Here is a 23,848-nt window from a genome sequence, read left to right on the forward strand (position 1 = left end):
TATGCTTCACTTTGGGCCATTATGTGAGGCCTCTTTATACCCTCTTATCCCCCACATTCTATGCCTGGTTATGCAGAAAAATAGAGAACAACAATGCGCTGTGGCATCCTGGGCCCTGATTCACAGCTTTCATCAGCAACAAGGATACTGACACTCAGGACCTCCAGGTATCACTTCTGCGATATCCTCGACCCCCAGAGAGCATGGAGCATGAGACCTGCTTGAAGAGGATTGACTTTCTGGCCTCTCCCATGGTGGGCATAAGGGTTTTTGGATTCCCTAGTGACCCCTTGAGGAGAATGAGGAGACTAGGGTTCAAACACTGAATAGGGTTGAGGTCCACCAGTTTCCAACACTATTTTCAGGACATTTAAGACTTCCAATGGGAGTAAAATTTTGAGCTTACCTGATCATGTGAGGTGGCTGAGCATGGTGTGTGAAAGTTATTTTCAGCAAACATTTATCCAACTGACTGCAGCCACCCCCATTTCCTCATCTCAACACCCTCCCCCGAAAGGAGGGATTCTGTGGGTCACTTCCAGATGACCTGTTCATTGAGTATTTACCCTGGTTTGTTTGCACAAAGTTTGCAGACATCAGCTATTCTTTTAGAACTCATTTTGATTTGTCTGCAAGAAAGTGCAATGACATTGCATCAAGCAAATTTTATCCCACACTTTCCAGTGCACTTCCCAGTCACTTTCCTTATTACAAAAGGTCCAATTTTGGGAGGAAGTGGGTTTGTTAATCAACTTTAATCATGCAACCTGAATTTGCCTGTATGCAACTGAATCCCAAGTGAAAAGAGCAGCAGTCTGGAAACACCCATGGCTTTCACTGAAGAGTGATATGTTGGGTAGTGCAGACCACTGGTGAAATGAATCAGACACTCAGACACACCTTGTCCACCTCAACAGTAAGGTAAGAGTGACAAATTCCTGGTACTCCACCCATGAACATTTCATCAAAAGTTCACTCCCCTTTTATCAAACAAAGTTCTTCTCTCATTAATTGGTGGAGAATGGTTGAAGGAAATTGCAGAAGGAGGGTTTTTTTTGGCACTGCACCAATTGCATTATTCAGCAAAACATGCCCTTTCCATGACTGAGCCTCCAGTGCTTTAATGATTGATTGATCAAAGTTTTGGGTGATAGAAAGATCAGAAAGAATGAAAAAAAGCAGGAGAAATACCATCTTTTTCATCAGCCTCATTTTTCAGACCCTCTGTTGCCGGAGACAGGAGTGGGGGATAAAATAACCTTCCTTTCTTGCAGAACCTCCATATGAGTTTCCCCCTCCCTCAAAAGGTTATCTCTTGTCAGACTGCTCTAGCTTTGAAAACAGGAAGTTTGCTGCATGCATCATATTTTTTTATTCACAACGGTCTTTGGATTTAATAATGCGGCATTAGTCCGCAGCCAGCTCTCACACATTACATAATTAAGGGCAGGAGGCTTCCATTAGAGGTTCCATAAATAACTGGAAGGTTTCTGAGCTAGAAGAAATTTAAAAGGACAGTGCCAATTACATTTTTATACAGTTATTCATCTTTCAGTGAATTTAATATTACTGGAAAGCGCAAAAAATCACACCTCAGAGAATGAGAGTAGCACATTAGGTAAGGATAAATCGGGCTGGGCAGGGGGATAGAAAATTTGACAGATTAGATGGTGGAACCATCTGAGCTTCAGAACGCCGTTTCTCAGACAGAACAGCTGTATTTAAAGTTAACTCTAGGGGCTAACATGGTGAGCACAAGGAAAACTGTAATCACTGACAGCAGAAGTTTCAATAACAAGTCTTGAAACACAGTAATTTATTGAATACAGAAAGCCAATACAGAATGGATCCCAGTTGCGGACGGGATCCATCTCAGAGCTCCGATCAGATCCCGAGGTTTCTGCAACCGGAGGGACCGCTTCTGTGCATGTGCACAGCACAGTAGAGTGCTTCTGCGCATGCGCATGGGGTGAAACACTTCCAGATTTGCCGCTTTCGCAACCCAAAGTTTACGTTACCCAAGGGTAACGTAAGCCGAGGTGCTACTGTAAACAGTTGAATCCAATGAGAGAACATATGTATTGTATTACGCTTGTAGTAGTGAAACCTCAGACACTGATTGGCTGAGCTGCTTCCTAAGGCACGGAATGTTCATATGCTCAGGGAATCAGTTTGCGGTTCAGATTCTGGGAGGGAAGGACCAATAGGCTGTTTGGCTGAGATTAAAACCTCACACAGAGAAAGGCCAGAACTGGCAGGAAGTCCCGGGACAGAGGCTAGCCTAAAGATGGGATGGAATGATAGGTGCAAACAGTGCTCCCCCCCTAAAAAATGTTTAGGGGTTCTATCATTTTCCTACTCATATTGAAATACTGCCCCTTAATGAGGCGAAACTTAGATTAACAAAATGTTTAGGGGTATGCGTACCTCTGCGTCCCCCCAGAAAAATAGCACTGGGTGCAAAGCATGAGAGAAGGCCGTGAAATGACAAAGAGAAACCTGAAGGGTAGGGGGTATCCAACAACACTTGAAGACCCAATATTGCAGAAGACTGGCCCAGACCAGGCTGTAGCTTTAGGAATTGAATGATGTTATCACTACACTGTGACAACTAAGGAAAACCTAGTGGGACGACAGGGGACAACTGTGTATATCCCTGAATTTGTGCATTTGTGTGCATTGAAAGCAGTGGGGAATTTCATATTTGCATTTCAACTACCAAAATCTTTTCTATGAGGCAATTGGAGCATAATAAACTAAGAGCATAAGAAGAACCTGTTGGACCAGGCTAATGGCTCATCTAGTCCATTATTCTGTCCTCATAGTGGCCAACCAGATGCCTGCAGGAAACCTGAAAGCAGGACCCGAGCACAAGAGCATTCTCCCCTCCTGTGGCTTCTAGCAACTGGTATTCAGAAGCACTACTACCTCCAAGCGACGGTGCTGCAGATGACACTCAAAATGCTGCAAATGACACCCACTGCACCATTTCACCTGCAAAACTTCTCTTTAGTGGCTTTTTAGAGCTGCTTCCCCATGTTAACAATTTACACAAGGCAGGCACTGCACATAAGGTGGAGCAAGTCACCTGAGATACTGACTTCCCCTCCCCTGCCTGGTTAGAGCATTAAGTCCAACAAATGGACCATCCTGAATAGGTCCCCTGGTTCCAAGTGGTCCCCCCCCCAAGTAAACATGCTTAAGATTGTTCTGCACAGCTGATGACTACTGAGATTTAGCTGCTGCCCGCTCCCAGTTTCCTTTCCCCTTGGTTGACTTCATAGCCATTAGTAGCTTACTCTCAATCTTGATAAGGCTAAAGGAAGATAAACTCAGAGAACAAAACCTGAGCTGGGCTGGAATTAAATGTCTGATGGCGGGGCGGGGGAGAACACCACTATCTAGCTAACCCACGGGCATTTGTGTTTTGCAAAGGCCGACCCCCAAATTTAACCTTCAAACTACAGGATTAACAGAACAACCTTGAGGGCCAAGCAGAACTATGAATACTAATGCTGACACAAATAGGCCAACAAGCTTGCTTCTACTTCATGTTTCCAAATCCTTCCTCAGATATGCCATGGTTGTTTTACCCTCTCCAGCTCCTCTGATGATAGTGGTAGCAGGAAAAAAGTGTGGGAAACCCAGCTAAAGTAGACACAGTGGGTCACAACCAAGTAGCTCCTACTCAACATTGCATGGCTGACAATTGCAAAGACCACCAGGGGCATTGGTAGAGTTGTGTGTGTGTCCCAGACCGGGATCTCTTTCCCCTTCCCCTTTGAAGCATAAAAATGTAACAAGAAGAAGAAGAAGAAGTTGTTGTTACCCTGCACATCTAGCTAGGTTTCCCCAGCCACTCTGGGTGGCTCCCAACCAAATATTAAAAGCACAATAAAACATCAAACATCAAAAATTTCCTAAAACAGGGCTGCCTTCAGATGTCTTCTAAAAGTCAGATAGTTGTTTATTTCCTTGACATCGGATGGGAGGGTGTTCCACAGGGAGGGCACTACTACCAAGAAGGTCCTCTGCTTGGTTCCCTGTAACCTCACTTCTTGCAGGGAGGTAACAGCCAGAAGACTTTTGGAGCTGGACCTCAGTGTCAGGGCTGAACGATGGGGGTGGAGATGCTCCTTCAGGTATACTAGGTATACTAGGCCAAGGCCGTTTAGGGCTTTAAAGGTCAGCACCAACACTTCAAATTCTGCTTGGAAACATACTGGGAGCCAATGTTGGTCTTTCAGGACCAGTGTTATATGGTCTCAGTGGCTGCTCCCTGTCACTAGTCTAGCTGCTGCATTCTGGATTACCGGTAGTTGCAGTTTCTGGGTTACCTTCAAAGGTAGTCCCATGTAGAATGGATTGCAGTAGTCCAAGCAGGAGATAACTAGGGCATGCACCACTCTGGCAAGACAGTCCACAGGCAGGTAGGGTCTCAGCCTGCATACCAGATGGAGACTTCTGCCCTGGACACATATGCATATATATTTGCCTATGCAAATTGCATACAAACCGATGTAGTGAGCCTGTGCTCCAGGTGTTTATAGAGGTTCAAAATACTTCTATTTGCCCACCTCTAAACTCTGTCTATGCTTCGAGGGAGCTGTGAGGCAGTCCATTAAATTAGGGTATGGATCAAGTTGTTAAGTCCCTTCGTGTTCCTTGTTCTCAGTTTTTTAATCACTCTGGACATACCCTTCTTTTGCCTCTGCACTCAATTCCTCTTAATTTCCTATGTTCAAATGAATGGATGGGTTGCCTGTTCAGGAAGCAAAGGGGTTGACAGGTGCAATACAGACCTGCAAGGGTAGGCAAACAGTTGCTGTTAATGCCATTGCATTATTATCCCTACAAATTAATTTCAATGCAAAGGAAACACAATGCAAAATGTGAGGGGATGTAATTAATTTTGGAAAATTAGCAAAATGAATGCAAGAACAACAGTGAATGCCAATCGTTTTCATTGCATTGATCTCTGTTCTGAACAGGAGACAAATAAGTCAACCTTGACAATTTCCAATCCCCTTTCCACTTTTGTCAGAATTCTCCCACATTCCTAACTGCACAACAGCCCTCAATTCATTTTCAAGGCATTACCCTTCAGCTTGGCCACCCTTGTGGCAAATTGATCAGTTCCTCAGGCAATTGAACATTCCTTGCAAACAAGCACCTGCTCAGCCAATTAATACAAGAAGTTTAATAGCCACAAAAGCACTACAGTACTCTCCTCTAAATGGTTGGTATGCTTGGAGTGCTTTCATCTTCAAACAGGTTACAGTTTTCTTTTTTAAAGTGACTTGTGTTTGGGCAGCCTCCCGAATGATTTGGAAAATTAATGTAAAAAAGAAAATCCCAAGGAGAGAAAATTGGCAGATAGCCACGGTTTGCTAAAAGTGAATGCCTCAAAGTAGTAATGGTGGTGGAATAAAAATAGCAATCGATCCAAGACAGAGGTCATATTATCCTTCCACCCATACATGAATATTAAGCATCATGAGGCTGAAATGTTCCTACACTGAGATTTTTTTATTTTTTTACAGCATGAGGATTCTTACAAATGAGTCACATGAGATTACAGGCAGGCATCAAAATACAGGGAAGTCACATCTGAGGCTATATTGCCTCCCAAGCAACTGCTTTTGAACACAAGCAATAATTCCAGGGGTAGCCAATGTTGTGCCCTCCAGATGTTGCTGGACTACAACTCAGCTGGGGATGATAGGAACTGTAGTTCAGCACCATGTTGGCTACCCCTGCAATAACCCACAATCAATCTGTTGCAAACTGGTTTAGCACTTGCGAGTTTTCTTTCCAAGTTATACTTCCACTCATCAAAGTGACTCCCAGTGAGAATCAAAAAGGCTTTTGTTAGAACTGCACTGCTTTTTTTAAAAAAAAGGAAGACTATTGGCCCTACATCTACTACCCCATTTTTCCTATATGAAATCTGTGAGCCTGACTTCCACAAAGAGCCCTAAGAAGAGAGAGAGCAAGAGGCCTTGAAGGAGCTGCCACAGGTACCTGGAGAGAACTGAGCAGGCACAGCGATCACTTGTACACAACCTCTTCCACTCTGGTGAGATGGCTTGTATTTCTATTTAAGTGATAGTGATAGCTGCATATATACATGCAAAGCAACCTATGCAATTTCATGAAAAGTGTGTTCTGTTCTATTCTCCTTTTGGGGTTTGTGTGTGTGATGCATTAAGTGGCCACCCTGTGTGTTTGTGTGTATGTGTGTGTGAGAGAGAAAGATGCAGGATTCAGCTAACACACACTAGCTCTTATTTAAACAGATCGCTTTGTTGCATATTTTAAGTATCAAAGCTTATATTTTAATGGGTTTGTTTTATTGGGTGTTTATAGTCACATGCTTGTGTGGTCTGTTTTCTATACTTGAAACCTGCTAACAAGCCTATATTGGCATCAGATGGCATATAATATAAATATATAAATCATTTTACTAACCAAACTCCTCATGACCGGTTAAATCTCTCTGGTGGTCTATCTCCACACTGTGGCAAAATAGCATTTGAGAGGTTGGGTGTGTCTCATTTTATCCTGGGACAGAACCTGCCTCCTAGCAACTCCCTTAATCCCAGCAGAAAATTTTAAGGAATCTGATCATTCCTTTCATTTGCCCACACAGTTATTAAATATAATTGGCTGTGACAACCCACATAATTTCTTTACTTCACAGCTCATGGCAGCTTAAATGTGTCTGCTGAGAAATCCCCTGATGCTTTTTGTGTTGGGAGAGATTAAAGAGTTAAAATGGACTGCCAGATCTACTATGCCACAGTAACCATGGTGATAGAATGGACATTATAATAATCTTTTCTACCTGGTCATTATAACAACTGTATAACAATATGCAAGAACAATATGCAAGAACAATATGCAAGAGACCTGGTTTGCTTATTTTCTTCTTTCCTTCTGCATTGTCTCTAATAAATTGCATGCTATTTTAAATTCATTTATGTACTTATTTTAAGATGTTTATACCACACTTTGTAATATATATCCCTGGGCAGTTTACAATACAAATTAAAAATGGTAAATACAGTAAGACAAAAGCAAGTGTAAATGGAAAAAGCATTATAACATTTTTAAATGACTTGGTAAGCGACTGTGTAGAGAATAGCAAAGTATTTGCCTGGTGCCTTAAAGATAAGAAAGAAGATCCTGCTTCCACCATCCACCTTATACCTGATGGCAAGGGTACCTGGAGAAGGACCTCAGTAGAAAATTGTAGCATGTGGGCATGTTGAAATGAGGGTAGGTACCTGGGGCCACAAGCTTTAATTTGCTCAGTACACTGGCAGAACATTAGTATGTAAGTGCAGTAAGTTAATAAACCCATCAATCAGTCAGTCAGTCAGTCAATCAATCAATCAATCAATCAATCAATCAATCAATGTGTCAGTTTCCTAGCCATTCCTACACAGAAGTAACATTAGCAGTCAAAACAGAGTCAGTCCAAGACATTTGGCTGCCGGGGGCAAAGGGTAAGATGCCCTCCCCATTTTGCATAGAGAAGTCAGCTCTATGGGGACTTCACTCTTTCTTTAGCACCGGCAATGGGACAGCATCCTCCATTGCACCCAAAGGCAGCAAGCTAGTTTAAGGGACACAGAGCAGATTGGGTGGCCTGCTTCATGCCCCTCAACATGTGTCACCTGAAAGGGCTCTCTCACTCTGCCTAATGGTAAGGCCAGCCCAGAGCCCAAGGAAATGGCATATACTAACAGATATAACAAACTGGCGTTTCAAATAAGTATCCCAAGGCAGCCCCCATGCGTTGCAGTAATCTAACTTTGAGGCTGCCAGAGCATGTGGACAAGCTATCTAAACTCCATCAAGAGTTGCAGCTGGAAATCAACAGGCAAAATAGTGCTTTATACTACAGAGGTAGCTTGGACCTCTCAAGGTAAGCCCTAAGAGTCTTTCGGTGAGAACATCACAGGCTGCGTTTGTCACAGAGAACCTCCTACAAATGCAACCTCCCAGGTAAAAGTGCAATAACTGTTTGCCCAGAACATAAGACACTGGATCTGATCTGGAGCATCACACTGAACGATGGAAGAAAATTACTGTTCCGTGTGCAACATACCTCCCAGTCCAGAACTGAGGCCTGCCACTGAGCAATCTTGTCAATGTTTTCCAGTCTCCTTTTCCTCTCGTTTATCTGCTGAGTCACATTCCGCATAACGGCAAGAGCTGCAGCCACATACCTGTAATCACTATGCAGAAGAAGGGGGGGGGGGAGAGGGAGAGAGAAACCAGCCTGAGAAATGCAAATGGAAATTTTAGTAAGATACTCACTGGTAAGCTGCCTTAGACCAGGCCGGGGCATTGGTTCATCATAGAATCCGAGAGTTGGAAGGGACCCCATAAGTCTACTCTGCCAGGCAGTGACCCTCTAGGGTCTTAGGAAGGGATCATCCCCATCATCTCCTACCCAATTCTTTCAACTACATTGAAACTGGGACCTCCTATATGCAAAATATGTGCTATTACAAAGAGCCATGGACTTTTCCCCCATCCACTTTAGGCTGCCTTCGCTTGCTCATTCCACACAGGCAGTTACTCCCTGGCTCCAAGCAGAATTTTCTACCCAGCTGTGGTCTCATTATTCATTAGAATATCAAATCCAGAGCTCCATGGCTGGAGCCAGCAGAGAATACACAGTGCGTAAGTGCCTTGCAGCCCCTGAAGACAGAAGAACGGAGGCCAGTCAGTTCAACTGTGCTGTAAGAGGTTTTTTGTGGCCACAGAGTGATTCAAGGAGTGCCATATGGCATCCTTCTCTGCCCTTTTAGCCCAGGCAGTGTTGGCTCTCACTGTTGATGGCCTGTGAGCTCTCTATGCAAATCAGAGGGGGATTTTTCTGCTTTCTGGATGTGTGTGTGTGTGTGTGTGTGTGCATGTGCATCATGACACAGAAAGAAAATAGCCTCCTGCCAGGGCCAGCAAGGACAATGAGCAGTCTTTTGAAAAAGTGATGTTGGAATCAATGCTATTGATTTCTGCCTTATGCTTTACTTTCCATTCCAAGAAACCTTAATGTTCATCACAATTGGAGAGCCAGACAGGGCCAGCTGCCATCTCAGTGTCATCATAAATTTATGATTAACTCGGGACTTACTATTGACTGCTGACTAATGAGAAAAATGAAGAAGCCTGCTGAGCATATTTGCGTTCTGGTTGAGGCTGCACAGCTGCGCTGGCTGGAGACAACAGGAGGTGTAGTGCAAAATATCTGGAGGGCACCAGGTTGGTGAAGGCGCTCTGCAGAGTCAGTTTCCTTGTTGAGCAAGAGGACTGGAGGTGTACAGCTGTGGTTCTGAAGTATAGCCCTTTCCCCACTAGGGATGTGCATGTAAGTATATTCCCAGTTCATTGTGGATGTCTTCGTTCATAAATCCACCCTGTTCCATTTCTGTTTCAATTTGCAAATTGGCTTTTACACCACACAAAGCTTCACATTGTTTAGTGTGCGTGTGTGTTTTACAAAATTACGTATTTTATATGTGCCATGAGTTTCATGGGGATGTCATGGAGCAGATGGCCAGATCCTGAGGAGGAATGGGGAGAATTTTCAGAGATATGCAAAACCCAATGAATAGCTGGATCTGCACATTGATGCAAGAGGCATAGATCAGGTTGGTTTGTATCAAAGTCAGCCTGAATTCTTCAAGCACCTTCATCTCTGAGCCCCTCATCATTTGACACCACATGGCAGCATTTCCATCAGAATCTAAAATGAGGGTACTGGCAGAATTAATCTGTCAATTTTGGTTTTCTCTCTTATTTTTCCAAGTTCAGTTCTTATCCAGAAGAGGGTTTTAAAAAAAAATCATGATGAAAATTCATCAGTATTTTAGTGCGAATTTGTAAACAAAATATAGGCATATCCCCCTGATATGTGTGATACATGCATATTTGCACACATTTCTTGACTGGAGAACAGCACTGCAAAATTTGGAAAAGTGCAGCTTTTGAAAGGCAACCATGTATCTGTTTTCATTTGTTTTGGAACGGGTGAATATTAGGGAGTTCATCTTTAAATTCAAATGGAACCCATTTTCTCTTCTAGCCTCACTAGCAGCATCCTCAGTGCATCTTGACACCTGCCCTGTGCAGAACGTTCCCATGTATTCAGCTTTAAAATGAGTTGCTCATTTTAGCACAGAGTTTACTCTGGCCTCCTACAAGCACCTGGTGTGTTCCCACTCGTCATTATGTCAGATAAAAAGTACGCCAGTTCCTGCTATTTATTTATGGTTTTGTTGCAGCCACCCATGCTGCTTATGCATGTGGAAGAATGTGTTTGTTCAGTGGAGGCGAGGAGATGTGTAAGATGGCAACTGGACAGACACTCAGTTCTGAGCACAGTCAGGCTCAGATCTCTGTGGCTGGAGAGGCTGCAGGTTGCAGAGGAGAAAAGCAAAACTGGAAACTGAGGCCAATGGCAGAAGCCAGGGCCAAAGGTTTGATGGACGTGAAGTACAACTAAGCAGAAAAGAGACTGGCAGGCTGAAGGCAAAAACCAACAGGAGGAAGTTGCAGGTGGCATCTGGCTGGGCAGAAAAGCATCCTAGTGGCTTCACTCAGTGATAGACAGCCCAAGCTGAGGCCACATGCACACCATACATTTAAAGCACACAGGATTCCCTCAAAGAATCCTGGGAACTGCCCACCGTTGATGTAGCTCTGTGAGCAGCAAACTCTACTTCCCATGATTCTTTGGGGGAAGTCATGTGCTTTAAATGGCAAGAATCCAGCTTGAGAGTGTGGTAGGCTTTGTAGCTATACAGCAGGGGAGGCTAACACTCTCCGAGTGTTGTGGAACATCAGCTCCCATTATCCCTACACAGCTAGTGTTAAGACAAAAGCCCTTATTTAGTCTTTGTGTGCCACTATGTGGGCAAATGCTTCTGTGCCACATGCTCACAGATCAGCCAAATCAGTTTGGACCAAATTGTGCATATCTATAGTATGCATCAGGGAACATCAGAGTCAAGGGCCAAATATGTCCCTCCAGGCCTCTCTATCCGGCCCTCAGTACAGTCGTGCCTTGGATCCCGAACGCTTTGGTATTTGAATGTTTTGGCTCCCGAACGCCGCAAACATAGAAGTGAGTGTTCTGGTTTGCAAATGTTCTTTGGAACCCGAATGTCCAGTGCAGCTTCTATAGCTTCCGAATGTTTTGGAAGTCGAATGGAACGGATTCTGTTTGACTTCCAAAGTACAACTGTATTGTACCCAAGCTGCACCCCTCCCCAGCCTCCCTTACACTCTTCTAGCTGGAATGTGTCCTTGAACCTGATGGTGCTTCTTGCTTTCCCAGATGGGGGATAGATGGTGGTGCATGGAAAACAGTCCAGTGAACAAATGTATAATTTACATCCATTGCTCCACCCACTGCTGCCTCTAGCCCTGACCACCACTGGCATGTGGCCCCTGGAAGTCATTCCCAAAAGGGAATGTGGCCCTTGGGTTCAGATTCCCCACCCCTGCCTTTTGTGCTGCTGCCCTTGTTCAGCCTCACTGGCTGACATTGGTGGAGGGTTGGGGAAGGAAACGGAGCATGATGACATCACTTTTGGTATTTTTAGCTGTCAGCAGGAGAGAGAGCCAAAGGGGAGGCGATCCTGGGCTGCTGATCTCAATGGCAGCGACGGATGCTCAACGTCTAATTCCAGCCTAATTCACTCATTTTATTAGAGGTGTCATCATGACCGAGGTCCCCTCCCCACCTCCCCTCCATTCATTAATAAAATGAACATTTAGAAAGAGAGCCTGCAGCTTCAGCTGAACCAGCAAAAACACACAGATGAAAACCATCAGAGGAGAGGGAGGGAAGGCATTTGGCCAGGCCTTATACCTTAATGCCATGAAATTGCTCCCTGGCTTTAGGTGGACAGGCATCGAGTTGTTTGCAATGCTTAAGCAGGGAACATGGATGAGGCTCTCTGCCAGCCCATCCTATGCTAATTGGGGTTTCAATAACCAGAAATCTGGCTTCCAATTCAATGCCTTAGACAGCATCTTGTACAGTAAATGTGCATGGCTTGAAGAACAAAGCATTGTTGCTATTTATTTCCATTAGCTAAAGGTAGCTAATGGAAATAAATGGCATTAAAAGTCTTGATTGCCTAGATGGACACCAGAAAGGACCGTCTGGTATGGTCCTTGCTCTACAAACCCTTCATTATGGGAGACACAGAGATGTCCCTGAACTTATTTAAACAGCCTACCTGATGCTGTTGGTTCAGATCAGGGATGGGGAACCTGTCTGGGCTGGATCGTCGTCTGTCCCCACCCCTTCTGTTTCTCATATGCAGACTATGAGTACAGTTGCTTATTCTAGTCAAAATAGCAGCATCCATGCACCATCATGTGGTATAAGGAAGCTTGGGAGGATCCCAAGGTTTGCAGGAATAATAGTAATAGTAGTTTAATGACAACAACAACTCCCATCTTCCCTGATCAGTGGTCATCCTGGGGCTAATGGGTGTTATAGCAGTTGTACTATCTTCCTCAAAAGCTTAGGGTAAATCAAATTAACTATTTCTAAAATCATTTAAACTCCTTTGGGAGGACTTCCAAAAGATGCTCAGCCTAAGGAACTTGTCAAATCTCTGAAGTTCCATGGGTGATGGGCAGGCAGGGGCTGAGAGCAACTCCTATTGTCCTCCTTCTACCAGATCCCTATTTTAAAGAATCCAAACCCAAACACCAGTGTACCTGTGGTCCTGTGCAGTGTACTTCAGCAGCTCTGCCAGCTGCAGTGGGTATTTGCAGATCTTCTGCACAGGTGTCAGAAGGAAACCATCAATGGCAATGTCAATCATCTGCTGCAAGAGGCGGCATGCTTCAAAGAAGTGCTGGTATCTGCCATCTTTCATTAGTTTGGATAGCTCCATGCACGCATCCAAGTGATTGTTGCAGTACTCTGAGTAGATCCAGAAGCCATCTTGCTGCAAGGGATGGGAGCAGGAAAGTGCGGGGGGGGGGGGAGGAAAGAAAGAAGTGTGTGAGAAACATCACAAACCATCAGCTACTCACCTAGAATCAGTTTATTTTCAGTCTATCTCAGTTTTGCATACATTCGTTTGCAAGTCCACTCTGTCTTGCTGTTGCATCAATCCACAAAAACATTGCATTTTTTTTAAAAAAATTCATTTCTACTTGCAGGGAGCTATTATTAATTTATTGGACATATTATCCATATAGATATTCATATTTGCAATTTCATAAAAACACCAATGTGATTTATAACAATTGTATCTATACTATGGGTAGGCAAACTAAGGCCAAGTAGCCGGAGCCGGCCCAATCGCCTTCTAAATCCAGCCCACGGACGGTCCAGGAATCAGCGTGTTTTTACATGAGTAGATTGTGTCCTTTTATTTAAAATGCATCTCTGGGTTATTTGTGGGGCATAGGAATTCATTCATTTTCCCCCTTCTAAATATAGTCTGCCCCCCCCATAAGGTCTGAGGGACAGTGGACTGGCCCCCTACTGAAAAAGTTTGCTGACCCTTGATCTATACATTGTAAGAGGTACTTTACATATTAGTCATTTAATGCAGGATACAGTATGTGACTTTTGAAAACATGCAGGGTAAAAATGGCACAGCATGAAGCCAAAACAATACAGAGGGGGCTGGGCAGGGATGTGTGAAAAATGCCCTGGGGAAAAGGTGTTTTAACACTTTCAACCCTAGCACTGCTCCTCTGGTCTGCTTTGGGGCTCCTCTGAATCTGATTTGATGCAAAGGAGATGAATGGGAAACCTGTGGTCCTCCAGATGTTACTAGACTACAACTCTCTTACCATCGGCCACCCTGGTAGGAGCTGATGGAACATTCAGAGCAGCTTACATGATATCCTTATCTGGGCGCAAGTGCTGAAATTCCTGAGTATGCCATTCCTGAAATTCCATCATCCTTACTACACAAGCTCTAAATTCTGGCTTATTTGTATTTGTATTCTATTTTCCTTCAACAAGGTCAAGGTGGCGTGAATGTTTCTTCTCCTGCCTGTTTTATCCTCACAAAATTCACGTAAGGTAGATTAGCCTAAGAGACAGCGACAAGCCCAAGGCCATTAAGTGGGCTTCGTAGCTGAGTGGGGATTTGAACTTTGGCCTCCAATATTCAATGCCAGGGCTAATTTTTGCAAAACCTTCTTGACCTAGGAGAATATATACTATACTTCACAGATTTCTCCCTCGTCTGTGGAAAATGGGCAGAGCTGTCAGTTTTGGCTTCTTCTAGTTGTTTTTACAACCTAAATGTGAGTTCTCCATATTTCTGCACCAGTTTGTGATTTCCTTTTCAAAAGCCTTCTTGAAAATTCACCAGCAGTTCTCAAATTTTTGCAAGTAATTTTCCCTGATGCATTTTTGAATGATGTTGCATCCTAAGAAATGCATCCTTATGCACAGTTAGCCCTAATCTTTGTGCAAACTTAGCCTTAGCATTTTTGTACACACCTTTTAGCTGGAGAATTGCATTACAATATTCAATGAATTTTGGAAGGATAGTCATGTTGCGGTTTGCGTGTGAATTAGGTATGCAGTAAAATGCTAAACCAAACCAAATTTCTCCTCCACCCCCCTCCCCTCAGCTTCCTTTTTTACGTGGTTCTGCCAACAAGGTTTCCTTACCCTCTTCTATTGGAAACCGACAGCTGAAGTTAAACTTTCTGACCTTTGTGGCAAGAGCTCTGCTTGGAGCAAAGCCATCACATCCACAGATGGATTTTGACAGTTTCCAGTTCTGCTTATTTCCTCTGCATGTTTTATAGCACGGACCTCTGGGATCTATTTTGTTTTGCGTGTGTGGTTTTTTACTAGAATTCTGATGTCTATCAACTGGAGCCAAGTGCAAATGGTAGTTCAGGTGGTTGAGCACACCGTAAAAATTAAGGAACAGGGTGCCTCTGAGCACATGCTTCGAGTATAAACATGTGATCAGTATCAGAACCAAGTTCACAAACCCTTTCATACAAAAACTCACTCCTAGTTTTCCCTCGATTATCTTTTCCAGCCACCTAATATGACGACAGCAGAGAGAGAAATGTTTTGGGCTGTTGTTTTTGTTAGAAAACTGGCAATCAGAGACCTACTAGTATATCCTAATCTACCTTCTGTTCACCCCTGTTCAGAAGCCTGCTTGCCAATAATAGCCTGAAATTGAAAAGCAGAGAAAAGTGCTGCTATTACAACCTCATCCCTTTTTAAACAACAACAACAACAATGAAACTACAGGAATGGGAAATCTATGGCACTCAGAGAGAAGCTGCTGTGAATGGTTTTAATTGTGCCCTGTTGTAATTTCATTAGCATTTACAGTGTGGTTCTCTAATAGTATCTGAAGTGTTGCCGGTGTGAAATATAGCCCATAACTGAAAGTAATATATTTATGCATAAAAGGATCCAGCATCCTAGATAGCTGCATCCGCTTACATAAGTGCCAAGATAGTGCTTTATTTCCCCCTCAAGGAAAAGCTCAAAAAGCAAGGCTGCATGATTTTCTTGACATTTCCTGACGTATTTACAACACTGGCCATTTCGTCAGCTCCCATAACAGTGGAGCTTATGTAACAAGGGAGGACGGGCTTGGTGGGATCTCTGTGAGTGAACGCTGTCAGTTTAAGCATCCTACTCGTTGTATATGTTTATGTACCAACTGGGAAAAGTCAGTGTGGTACAGTGAGTGTTGAACTAAGATCATCAAACCAAAAAAGGGAAAAAAAGAAAGATTTTAATCTCTTCTCAGCTGTGAGGTTCCCTGAGTCACTTTGGGACATTCATTATCTCTCAGGATCACCTATCTCACAGGGTTGTTGTGAGGATGAAATATGGGAACAGGAAAACAACCAAGAGTATTGTGGAACTTTAGACAAATGTACAGTGGCATCCACTTTTGTGGACTACAATTTAGTTCATCAAATGCTTAGAGCATTATTCTGAATTACAGATATATATTATATGCACATGGCTGGGAGAAAGGGAGACTTATGAACAGTGGGGCCAGAGGGGAATTAAGTGGAGAAAGTCCAGAAAGTAATACCTACATTATTAAGTGGTCATTCACAAAATTTGGTGATACAACACACACACACATTGATAAGCTAACTAACGTGTGTAGTGTGATTTTAAAAATGAAATGAAAACCTTTGTCCCAACTCAAGCCACATATGGAATAATTTAATTACTTGATTAATTATAACTCAACCATTTCAAATTACACTCCCCTTTGTTGAAAAATGGTCATTGCAAGTTGTTGTTGTTATTAATTAAATTTATATGCCACCCTTCATCTGAGAATCACAGGGCAGTTTACAATATTAAAAAATAAAAATTCTTAACATAGGAACAAACCAAAACAATACCTTTCCTCACATGTTTAAAGGCCATAGATTGTTTAATTAGTGGAGCCTAAAATATGTAATGAAGGCACGGGGCGAGCATTCTGCAAATGGGGAGTCACTGCAGAAAAGGCCTGTTCTATTGCTGCTGTCCTCCAGACCTCTTGGGGAAGGGGCACATGTAGAAGGGCCTCAGTTTATGATTGCAGGGTCTGGATCAATTCATATGGAGAAAGGTGGTCCTTCAGTTACAGAAGGTTCTGCAATACTGAAAAGTTCCTCTACTGGTTTTTGAACTCTGTTATTTCTGATGTCAGATTTACATCCATTTAATTTGTTGTAGAGATTCACCTAATGGGGATGCAAATTGTTCCTTCCCTGCTCATCAAATGATTAGCCTGATGCGTGGGAAGGGGAAGATTTGTATCTCCATACTAGGCTGGGTGAAGAAATTTAAACCTCTCCAACCAGACAGCACCGTATTTACCTCCCTCATATGTAATTTTTTCTTCCCACTCACAAAAGCCCCCTGATTTTGGCAGTAGCAAAAAGAAAAAGATGGGGCTAGCAGGTAGGGGGGGAAATATGATGGAATCGCAGCCCCTCGCCAGTGGTTATCAACTCATCATGTAGAGACTGGTCTGAGACATACACACTGTATATTATTATTATTATTATTATTATTATTATTATTATTATTATTATTGCAATTTATATACTGCCCTGTGTGGTACATCCCAGTGTGGTGTACAACATTAAGAACACATTTTTCAGAGCACAATAATAAAAACATAATAAAAAGCAGAATAATGGACAGCATAATAATAAAAGACCTGGGTAAAGAAGAATGTTTTTGCCTAGCACCTAAAGACATGTAATAATGACGCCAGGCAAGCCTCTCTGGGGACAGCATTCCACCACCAAAAAGGCTATTCTTGTGTTGCCACCTTCTGTACCTCTCAGGGAATAGTGACACAGAAAAGGGCCTCAGATGACAACCACAGTGTCTGGGTCAGTTCATAGGCAGAAAGGCGGTCCTTAAAATATTGAGGTCCTGAGCTGTGGAATGCTTTAGAGGTCAACACCAGCACTTTGAATTGGCCCTAGAAACTAACTGGCAGCCAGTGCAGTTGGGCCAGGATTGGCTTTATAGGCCAAAATCATCTTGTTCTGATGAGCAATTTGGTTTTTGGTTTTTGCACCAGCTGAAGTTTCCAAACCGTTTTCAGAGGCAGCCCCATGTAAAACGCCATTGCAATAATCCAGCCTAGAGGTTTCCAGACTGTAGGCCACAGGAGTTAGGCTATCCCTGTCCAGATAGGGGCGTAGCTGGGCCACCAGCAGAAGCTAATAGAAGACACTCTGTGTCACCAAGGCCACCTGGGCCTCAAGCAACAGTAATGGATCCAGGAGCACCCCAAAGTTAAGGACCTGCTCTTTAAGAGGGAGGGTAGCCCCTTCAAGACCATCCATCTGGTCTACAAAATCCCCCTCTAACAGTGCCTCTGTCTTATCTGGATTGAGATTCAGCTTATTGACTGAAACCCCGATTGAAATGGATCTAGAAAATCAGTCTCCTTCATGAGCCCCTGAATCTCGTCAGCAACCACCAGCTCAAAAACCTTGCCCAGAAAAGGGAGGTTGGCAACTGGCTGGTAATTAATGATGTTCCCAGAATCCAGGGGTGGTTTCTAAAGAAGCAGTCTTATCAGTGCCTCCTTAAAACTCATTTTTCCACGCAGGGAAAAACAGTAATTGTGATGGGGGGGGGTTGGGTGGATTTCTTCACCTGAAGCAGGCTCCCAGTTCTACGCAATTGAAATTTCTATGCAATTATTCCATTTGGAGAATAATTAGTAAAATATGGGTAATACGTCAGGGATAGAAGTGACTGTGCGAGAGAACTCTTTTTAACCATTCTTAGTTTGTTGAGATGAGCCAAGTCGGGGATGGAAGGTGAATCATCAGCAGGTGATTAAATCCAAACCCAGGGTGAGCGGGCATTTCCCAGCCTTAGTGGGCATTCAGTGGTGCACTGGGAAGGAGCCCAAGAGAAGGGGGGTTCCAGCATCCTGAGGGTAGTCAGAGGTTCCAGTGGGCGGAAATGCAGGATTATGGGACAAAAAGGAGAAGGTATGACAGCAAGCTTGTCAAACCAGCCCATTTCTTTAGGCAATTGTAAGATAATAGTCTTAGCCAGCCACCATGATTAGCATAAACCACAGAAGTTCTGTGATATTATCTCCTGTTTAATTGCTGCATAGTTTTTAACGGGATTGTTTCATTGTGGATTTGAATGGTGGACTTTTAAGTGTTTGCGTAACTGGCTTTCATACATTATAAGCCACTTAGAAATCTATTTTGGCACCAAGCAGTATATAAATGTAATAACAGGTTGTATCTAGTGTTAGTCATGCATAGAGTAAACTCCTCTGAAATGAAAAGACAGGGCTAACTTAGATCTAGTCATTTCAGTGGGTCTACTCTGAGTAGGATTTAGTTGAGCAGAAAACAATTAACAATAATAACTGATATAAACAAATGAAGAAAGTCTGATAGAATATCACTATGGAACAGGCTGCACTTATATACGATTGCTGCAACTCGAAAACCTTTCTGAGCTGCATTCAGAAGCACTTAAAATCAGAATAAAGCAGGGAGAGTGAAGGCTAGTTGTGTACTGACGATTTATATTTAGAAAACCAAGAATGGATCAACTTAGACACAGCTTGAGCCTGATCACATGATTTAAAAGAAAAGAGGCTGTTTGGAGTAAGGATGTGCATGTGGGATGAGGGAGGGGGAGCCTAATTATCCTAAATTATGTTATCAGGCATAACAGTTCAAAATGAACTTCGCCAGCTGCAGTTTGTGGAACAGGAGGAGGCTCGCTACATGGTGCCTTACTGTTTATGGGGATGTATTTAGTGCATGCATGTCTTTGAGAGTCAAGAGGCACCTGTTCTCTCTCCCCGATATTTACCTACTGGTAGTTAAAGGGAAAGGCGTAAAAATTCAAAGAACAGCAATGCTAAAGCATGGACAAGCATTCACATAAAAATGTTAACAAGGCAACCTCATGCCAAAAAACTCTCCAAAGGCAAGTCAAAGACTAAATTGATCAGCAACAGGCACCAGATAACAATCCCCTCTCCTTACACCCTTGTCTATGTTAAAATTGCTTTTGTAGTTGCTAATGTGCAAAGGCAGGGGTGGTCTCTCTCCTAGGTCGTTTCCTAGAATGCCTCACTCTGAGAAAGGACCCCCCCCCTTCCTGAGAGTTGAGAAAGCAGTAGCTTTCCTTTAAAAAACAATTTCAGATAAGCAAGGGGTAGGAGGGCAGAAGATAAGGAAAGCAACCCTCAGCCACCTTGTGTTTTATTTGGTCTGCTAATAAAAATCTTGTTTTTTAAATAAAGCTCAACAACTTTGGGGTCTTGCTCAACAACTTTCTAGGTGTCCTGGTTTTTACATTTTGAAATATGGCAACCCTAGTTTTATGTAAAGGAAGGTGGTGAAGAGTGGTTGGGAGGGCCACAGAAGGCACCTGGCAGTGCCGCTACCTCACAACACACCCTTATGTAGCTTTTGCCTGCAGTTTGCAGAGTCAGATATCAGGTAGCAGTGCAAAAGGTTCAACTCCTCACCCCTCCTGCTCCTATCCTGACTAGCTGTGCTACGTGTGGTTCCCATATAGCAAGCTCTGGCTGTTGCTGTTTCCAGTACAGTTTTATGAGCATCAAATTAAGCAAACTATTTCCGGCATTTTCTTATTGCTGACATCCCACACAATCCTTCAAAGCACACATGTTGCTATTGATCTGAATTCCATCATCGGTTTCGAAGCCCCAAAGGGTGGGCATAGGTGTGTTTGTTGTGGCGGGAAACATATGACTTATGAATCATTTTATTAATTTGATGGTTTCAGTCATTGCTAGTTCACCTTCCGTGTTAATTATTTGTGAAACATTTATTTAAAAATAGTTGCACCCCACCTTTCTATTGTAAAAGAAGAGAGGCAGTAACAGTCATGGTCAATAAACATAACCTTAGAAGAAAGGGTCAGCTCAAAGCAATTCATCACTTGAGCAAAACAAGCACTTGCTGGAAAGAAACATTTTTAAGCAGATGGCACAAGGCTAGCAGAGATGGGTCATGCAAGCCTCCCTAGACAGGGACTTCAAGAATCTGGGTATGTCCACAGAGAATGATCTCTCCCATGGATTATTATGATTAAATTTCTTAGTGGCTTTTTTTCTTTTTCTTTTTAACAAAGGTAGTTACAACAATAGCACATACATTAAAACCATCATAAAACAACATGGAAAAATCTAAAACTCATTCATATTAATAAAACTCAATCATATTTTCAAAAGGAAGATCCTACTCTCTGAAGGAGGCCACAGATAATTAAAAGCCAAGGACCTGTCAGAAAAGAAATGTTTCTGCCTGGTGCCTAAAGTAGTGATGACCCCAGATGAGCCTTCCTGGGGAGAGCATTCCACAAGTGGGAGTCACCTGGGAAAAGAGCCATTGTACTGTTGCTACCCCCCCCCCCAATCTACCTGGGGAGGGCACCTAGAGAACAGCCTCATATTCTGTTTGCAGGGTCCGGGTCAGATCATATGTGAAGAGGTATTATCTATCAATACTACGTGTAATTAAGAGTATATTGTGGGAACTGTAATCTAATATGTTAATGTTTGTTGTTAATCTATTCTTTAATAAATAGAAGTTACCATTAAGAACATAAGAAGAGTCTGTGAGAGAGGAAACTTGGCAGCAACAATATTGGAGAAGGAAAACTCCAAGAATGTTGTCCATCTGCAAGAGGAAGGAATGGGTAACTCCTCAATGCAACCTCTATGATGAGTTGGGGCTTTATGTTCAAGAACAGAGACTCCTGTAATCTGATATAAGAGGTGGCAAAGAACACTCTTAGGGGTTGTGGTCTTATGCAGAATCGCACAGGGGCCTTAAACAAGTGTACTTTGTTAAATAAATAAATAAATAAATAAATAAATAAGATGAGTTACTTCTCCCTCTCAAGCCATTTCCCCTCAAAAGCACTTACATGCTCCAGAAAACACGGCCCAATTTCACTGAGATGGGGGTCCTCATTGTTGTACTGCTTCTCCAAGTCCCTGACAAAGCCCATCTGAAACCGATAGATGTCTTCGATGTTGCCAAATATTATCTTCAACTGTTCATCACTGAACATGTCTCTTCTCTTCCGACATTGCTTCAGGTAACCCTGTGAGAAACAGAGAAAAGAGGACACCAGTGGATAAGGATGCTACAAATATTACAAACAAATGCCCAGTGTTCAATTACACTTTTTCCTGAAGCAATGAAACTAATATTTTCTGCATTCTCTTGCTTTTCGAGGATCTGTAAACCAAGCCTTATGAGGAATGGTTGAGGGAGTTGGCTAGGCTTAGTTAGATTGGAGAAGACTGAGAGATGACATGATAACTATCTTCAAATCTCTGAAGGGATGTCACATGGAAGAATGGAGCAAGCTTGTTTTTTGCTGTTTTGCTGAACAAATTCAAATGACAAGAAAGGAGATTCCGACTAAACATCAGTAAGAGCTGTTTGACAGTGTAACAGACTCCCTCGGAAGGTAGTGGACTTTCCTTCCTTTTAAGCAGAAGCTGGATGGCCATCGGTCATAGATTTAGTTGTGATTCCTGCATTGCAGGGAGTTGGAACAGATGACCCTTGAGGTCCCTTCCAACTCCACATTTCTATGATTCTATGTGTACTGTTGTGAGCCCCTCAGTAGTGACACCTCTCACATTTTTGGGCTTGCTTCTGGCACATTTACAGAAAAGCTTGACCACCAAGCTGCAGAGGGAACATGTTTCTCACTGAAATGCTCCATAGGATATACCATGATGGCTTGGTGAAGTTCCCCAAGGCTGAACATGACTAATGTGCAGCAGGTTATCACCTGAAAGGGCTACTCCATGGATTTCCCAGTAAATTTATGCCTGTTATGCAAGATGAATGTCATACAGTCACTGCTCATATCCTCAGATTCAAAGGACAGATGATCAAAGGCTGGAGAAGTCTGTGCTTGGTGATGGGCTATAAATAGCCTCTAGACCATCTCCTTTTAAAGTACGTTTCCATGTAGTCCCTGTGGTATTGCACAAAGTTGGGGAGTATTTGCAGGAGGTTAAGTGCTAAGTTTTCAGAGTCGTGGGTTAGGAGATAGATGCATTCCATCATTGTTCATCTATCTTCCCTCCTTTTCAAGGAACCAGGAGTGGATGGAATTTATCTAGTGGGTAGCCTGGAACTGTACTGAATTTGAGGTCTCTCAGATAACTCAAAAAATCTTTTTAGAAAGTGCACACAAGTTCATTTATCATGCTTTTCCAATGCAGAAACTATGCCTATATTTACAGGGCTCTAGCAAACAAATGCTGCTGCCAGCCAGGGAGGTCCTGCTTCCCTCTGATATTCTCCCTCTTCCAGCACTGGCCCAGTAATGAGCAGCAAGGAGACAACTGTCTCTGGAAGTGAACTAGTGTTCCAGTGCCTGCTGTTTGCCTCATTATTAACATGGATGGGTTGTCAACCAGCCAGCAAGCAACACACCCACCAAGCAAGGTAAAGCTGCCTTATACCCAGACAGACAACTGGTCCATCTAGCTCAATATTGTCTACACTGACTGGCAGTGGCTCTACAGGGTTTCAGGTACGGGTCTTTCCGAGCGCCTTACCAGGAGATGCCAGAGATTAAACATCGGCCCTTCTGAATGCAAAGCTGTTGCTCTACCACTGAGCTATGGTAATAATAGTGGGGCTCTGTTGTTGATGGTGGTAGTGTGCATGTTGGAGTGTCCACTGCAACATACTCAACCTGTGTTAAAGTGAGCACTACAATACTGCTGATTGTCCTCTTGCTGATGATCTCGGCGGACAGCCATGATAGTGGCATCTTCCGCTGAAGCGCTATTACTTGTAGCCCATGTATCAGAGGCCTGACTGGCTTCCACTATAAATCAGGCATTTAATGTTGCCGATCCCATGTTGTGGAACACTCATAAAATATCCCTTTGGTCATGCCTCATGATGTGGTCTGGGAAGAGTCCTAAGGGGTACAAGGTCCCCCATCCTTGCCAAAAGGCAAGAAACCCATTTCCTTGCCTCCTATGTGAAAGGCAAGCTCGTGCCAGCGCCCTTGGATTCCACTCAAGCACAGAACAGAGCCGACCAATTTAGATGGAGCCTATAGAGTGATTAAGCACTCTCTCTCTCTGGTAGTCATGATGTCACTCTGGTTTCGAGCACTTAATCTGGGCAAAGTGAAGTCCGCCCCCTGCCCACCCCGAAAGTGGCATATAAGCCATCACGTTGCAAATGGGAATGTTTGCTGCAGTCGTCTCTAGTTTAAAAAGACGTCTGGAAGATTTGTCGCAACTCTCACCTTCTGGCAGGTTTTCTC

General features: G+C 43.2%; 1 protein-coding gene across 7 annotated transcripts in view; it reads right to left on the reverse strand.

The window, feature by feature from the left end:
- ARHGEF9 (Cdc42 guanine nucleotide exchange factor 9) overlaps nt 1-23,848 on the reverse strand; it is a 274,051-nt gene that overhangs the window by 25,842 nt on the left and 224,361 nt on the right. For all 7 annotated transcript variants that reach the window (XM_083722047.1, XM_083722048.1, XM_083722046.1 and 4 more), the window contains 3 exons: nt 21,464-21,643; nt 12,757-12,989; nt 8,117-8,246 (listed from right to left, as the gene is read on the reverse strand). In XM_083722047.1, the coding sequence (XP_083578173.1) occupies nt 8,117-8,246; nt 12,757-12,989; nt 21,464-21,643 (543 nt within the window). The remainder of the gene's footprint in view (nt 1-8,116; nt 8,247-12,756; nt 12,990-21,463; nt 21,644-23,848) is intronic.

Source organism: Podarcis gaigeae (genome assembly GCF_964106915.1).
Source record: "Podarcis gaigeae genome assembly, chromosome: Z".
Lineage (NCBI taxonomy): Eukaryota > Metazoa > Chordata > Lepidosauria > Squamata > Lacertidae > Podarcis > Podarcis gaigeae.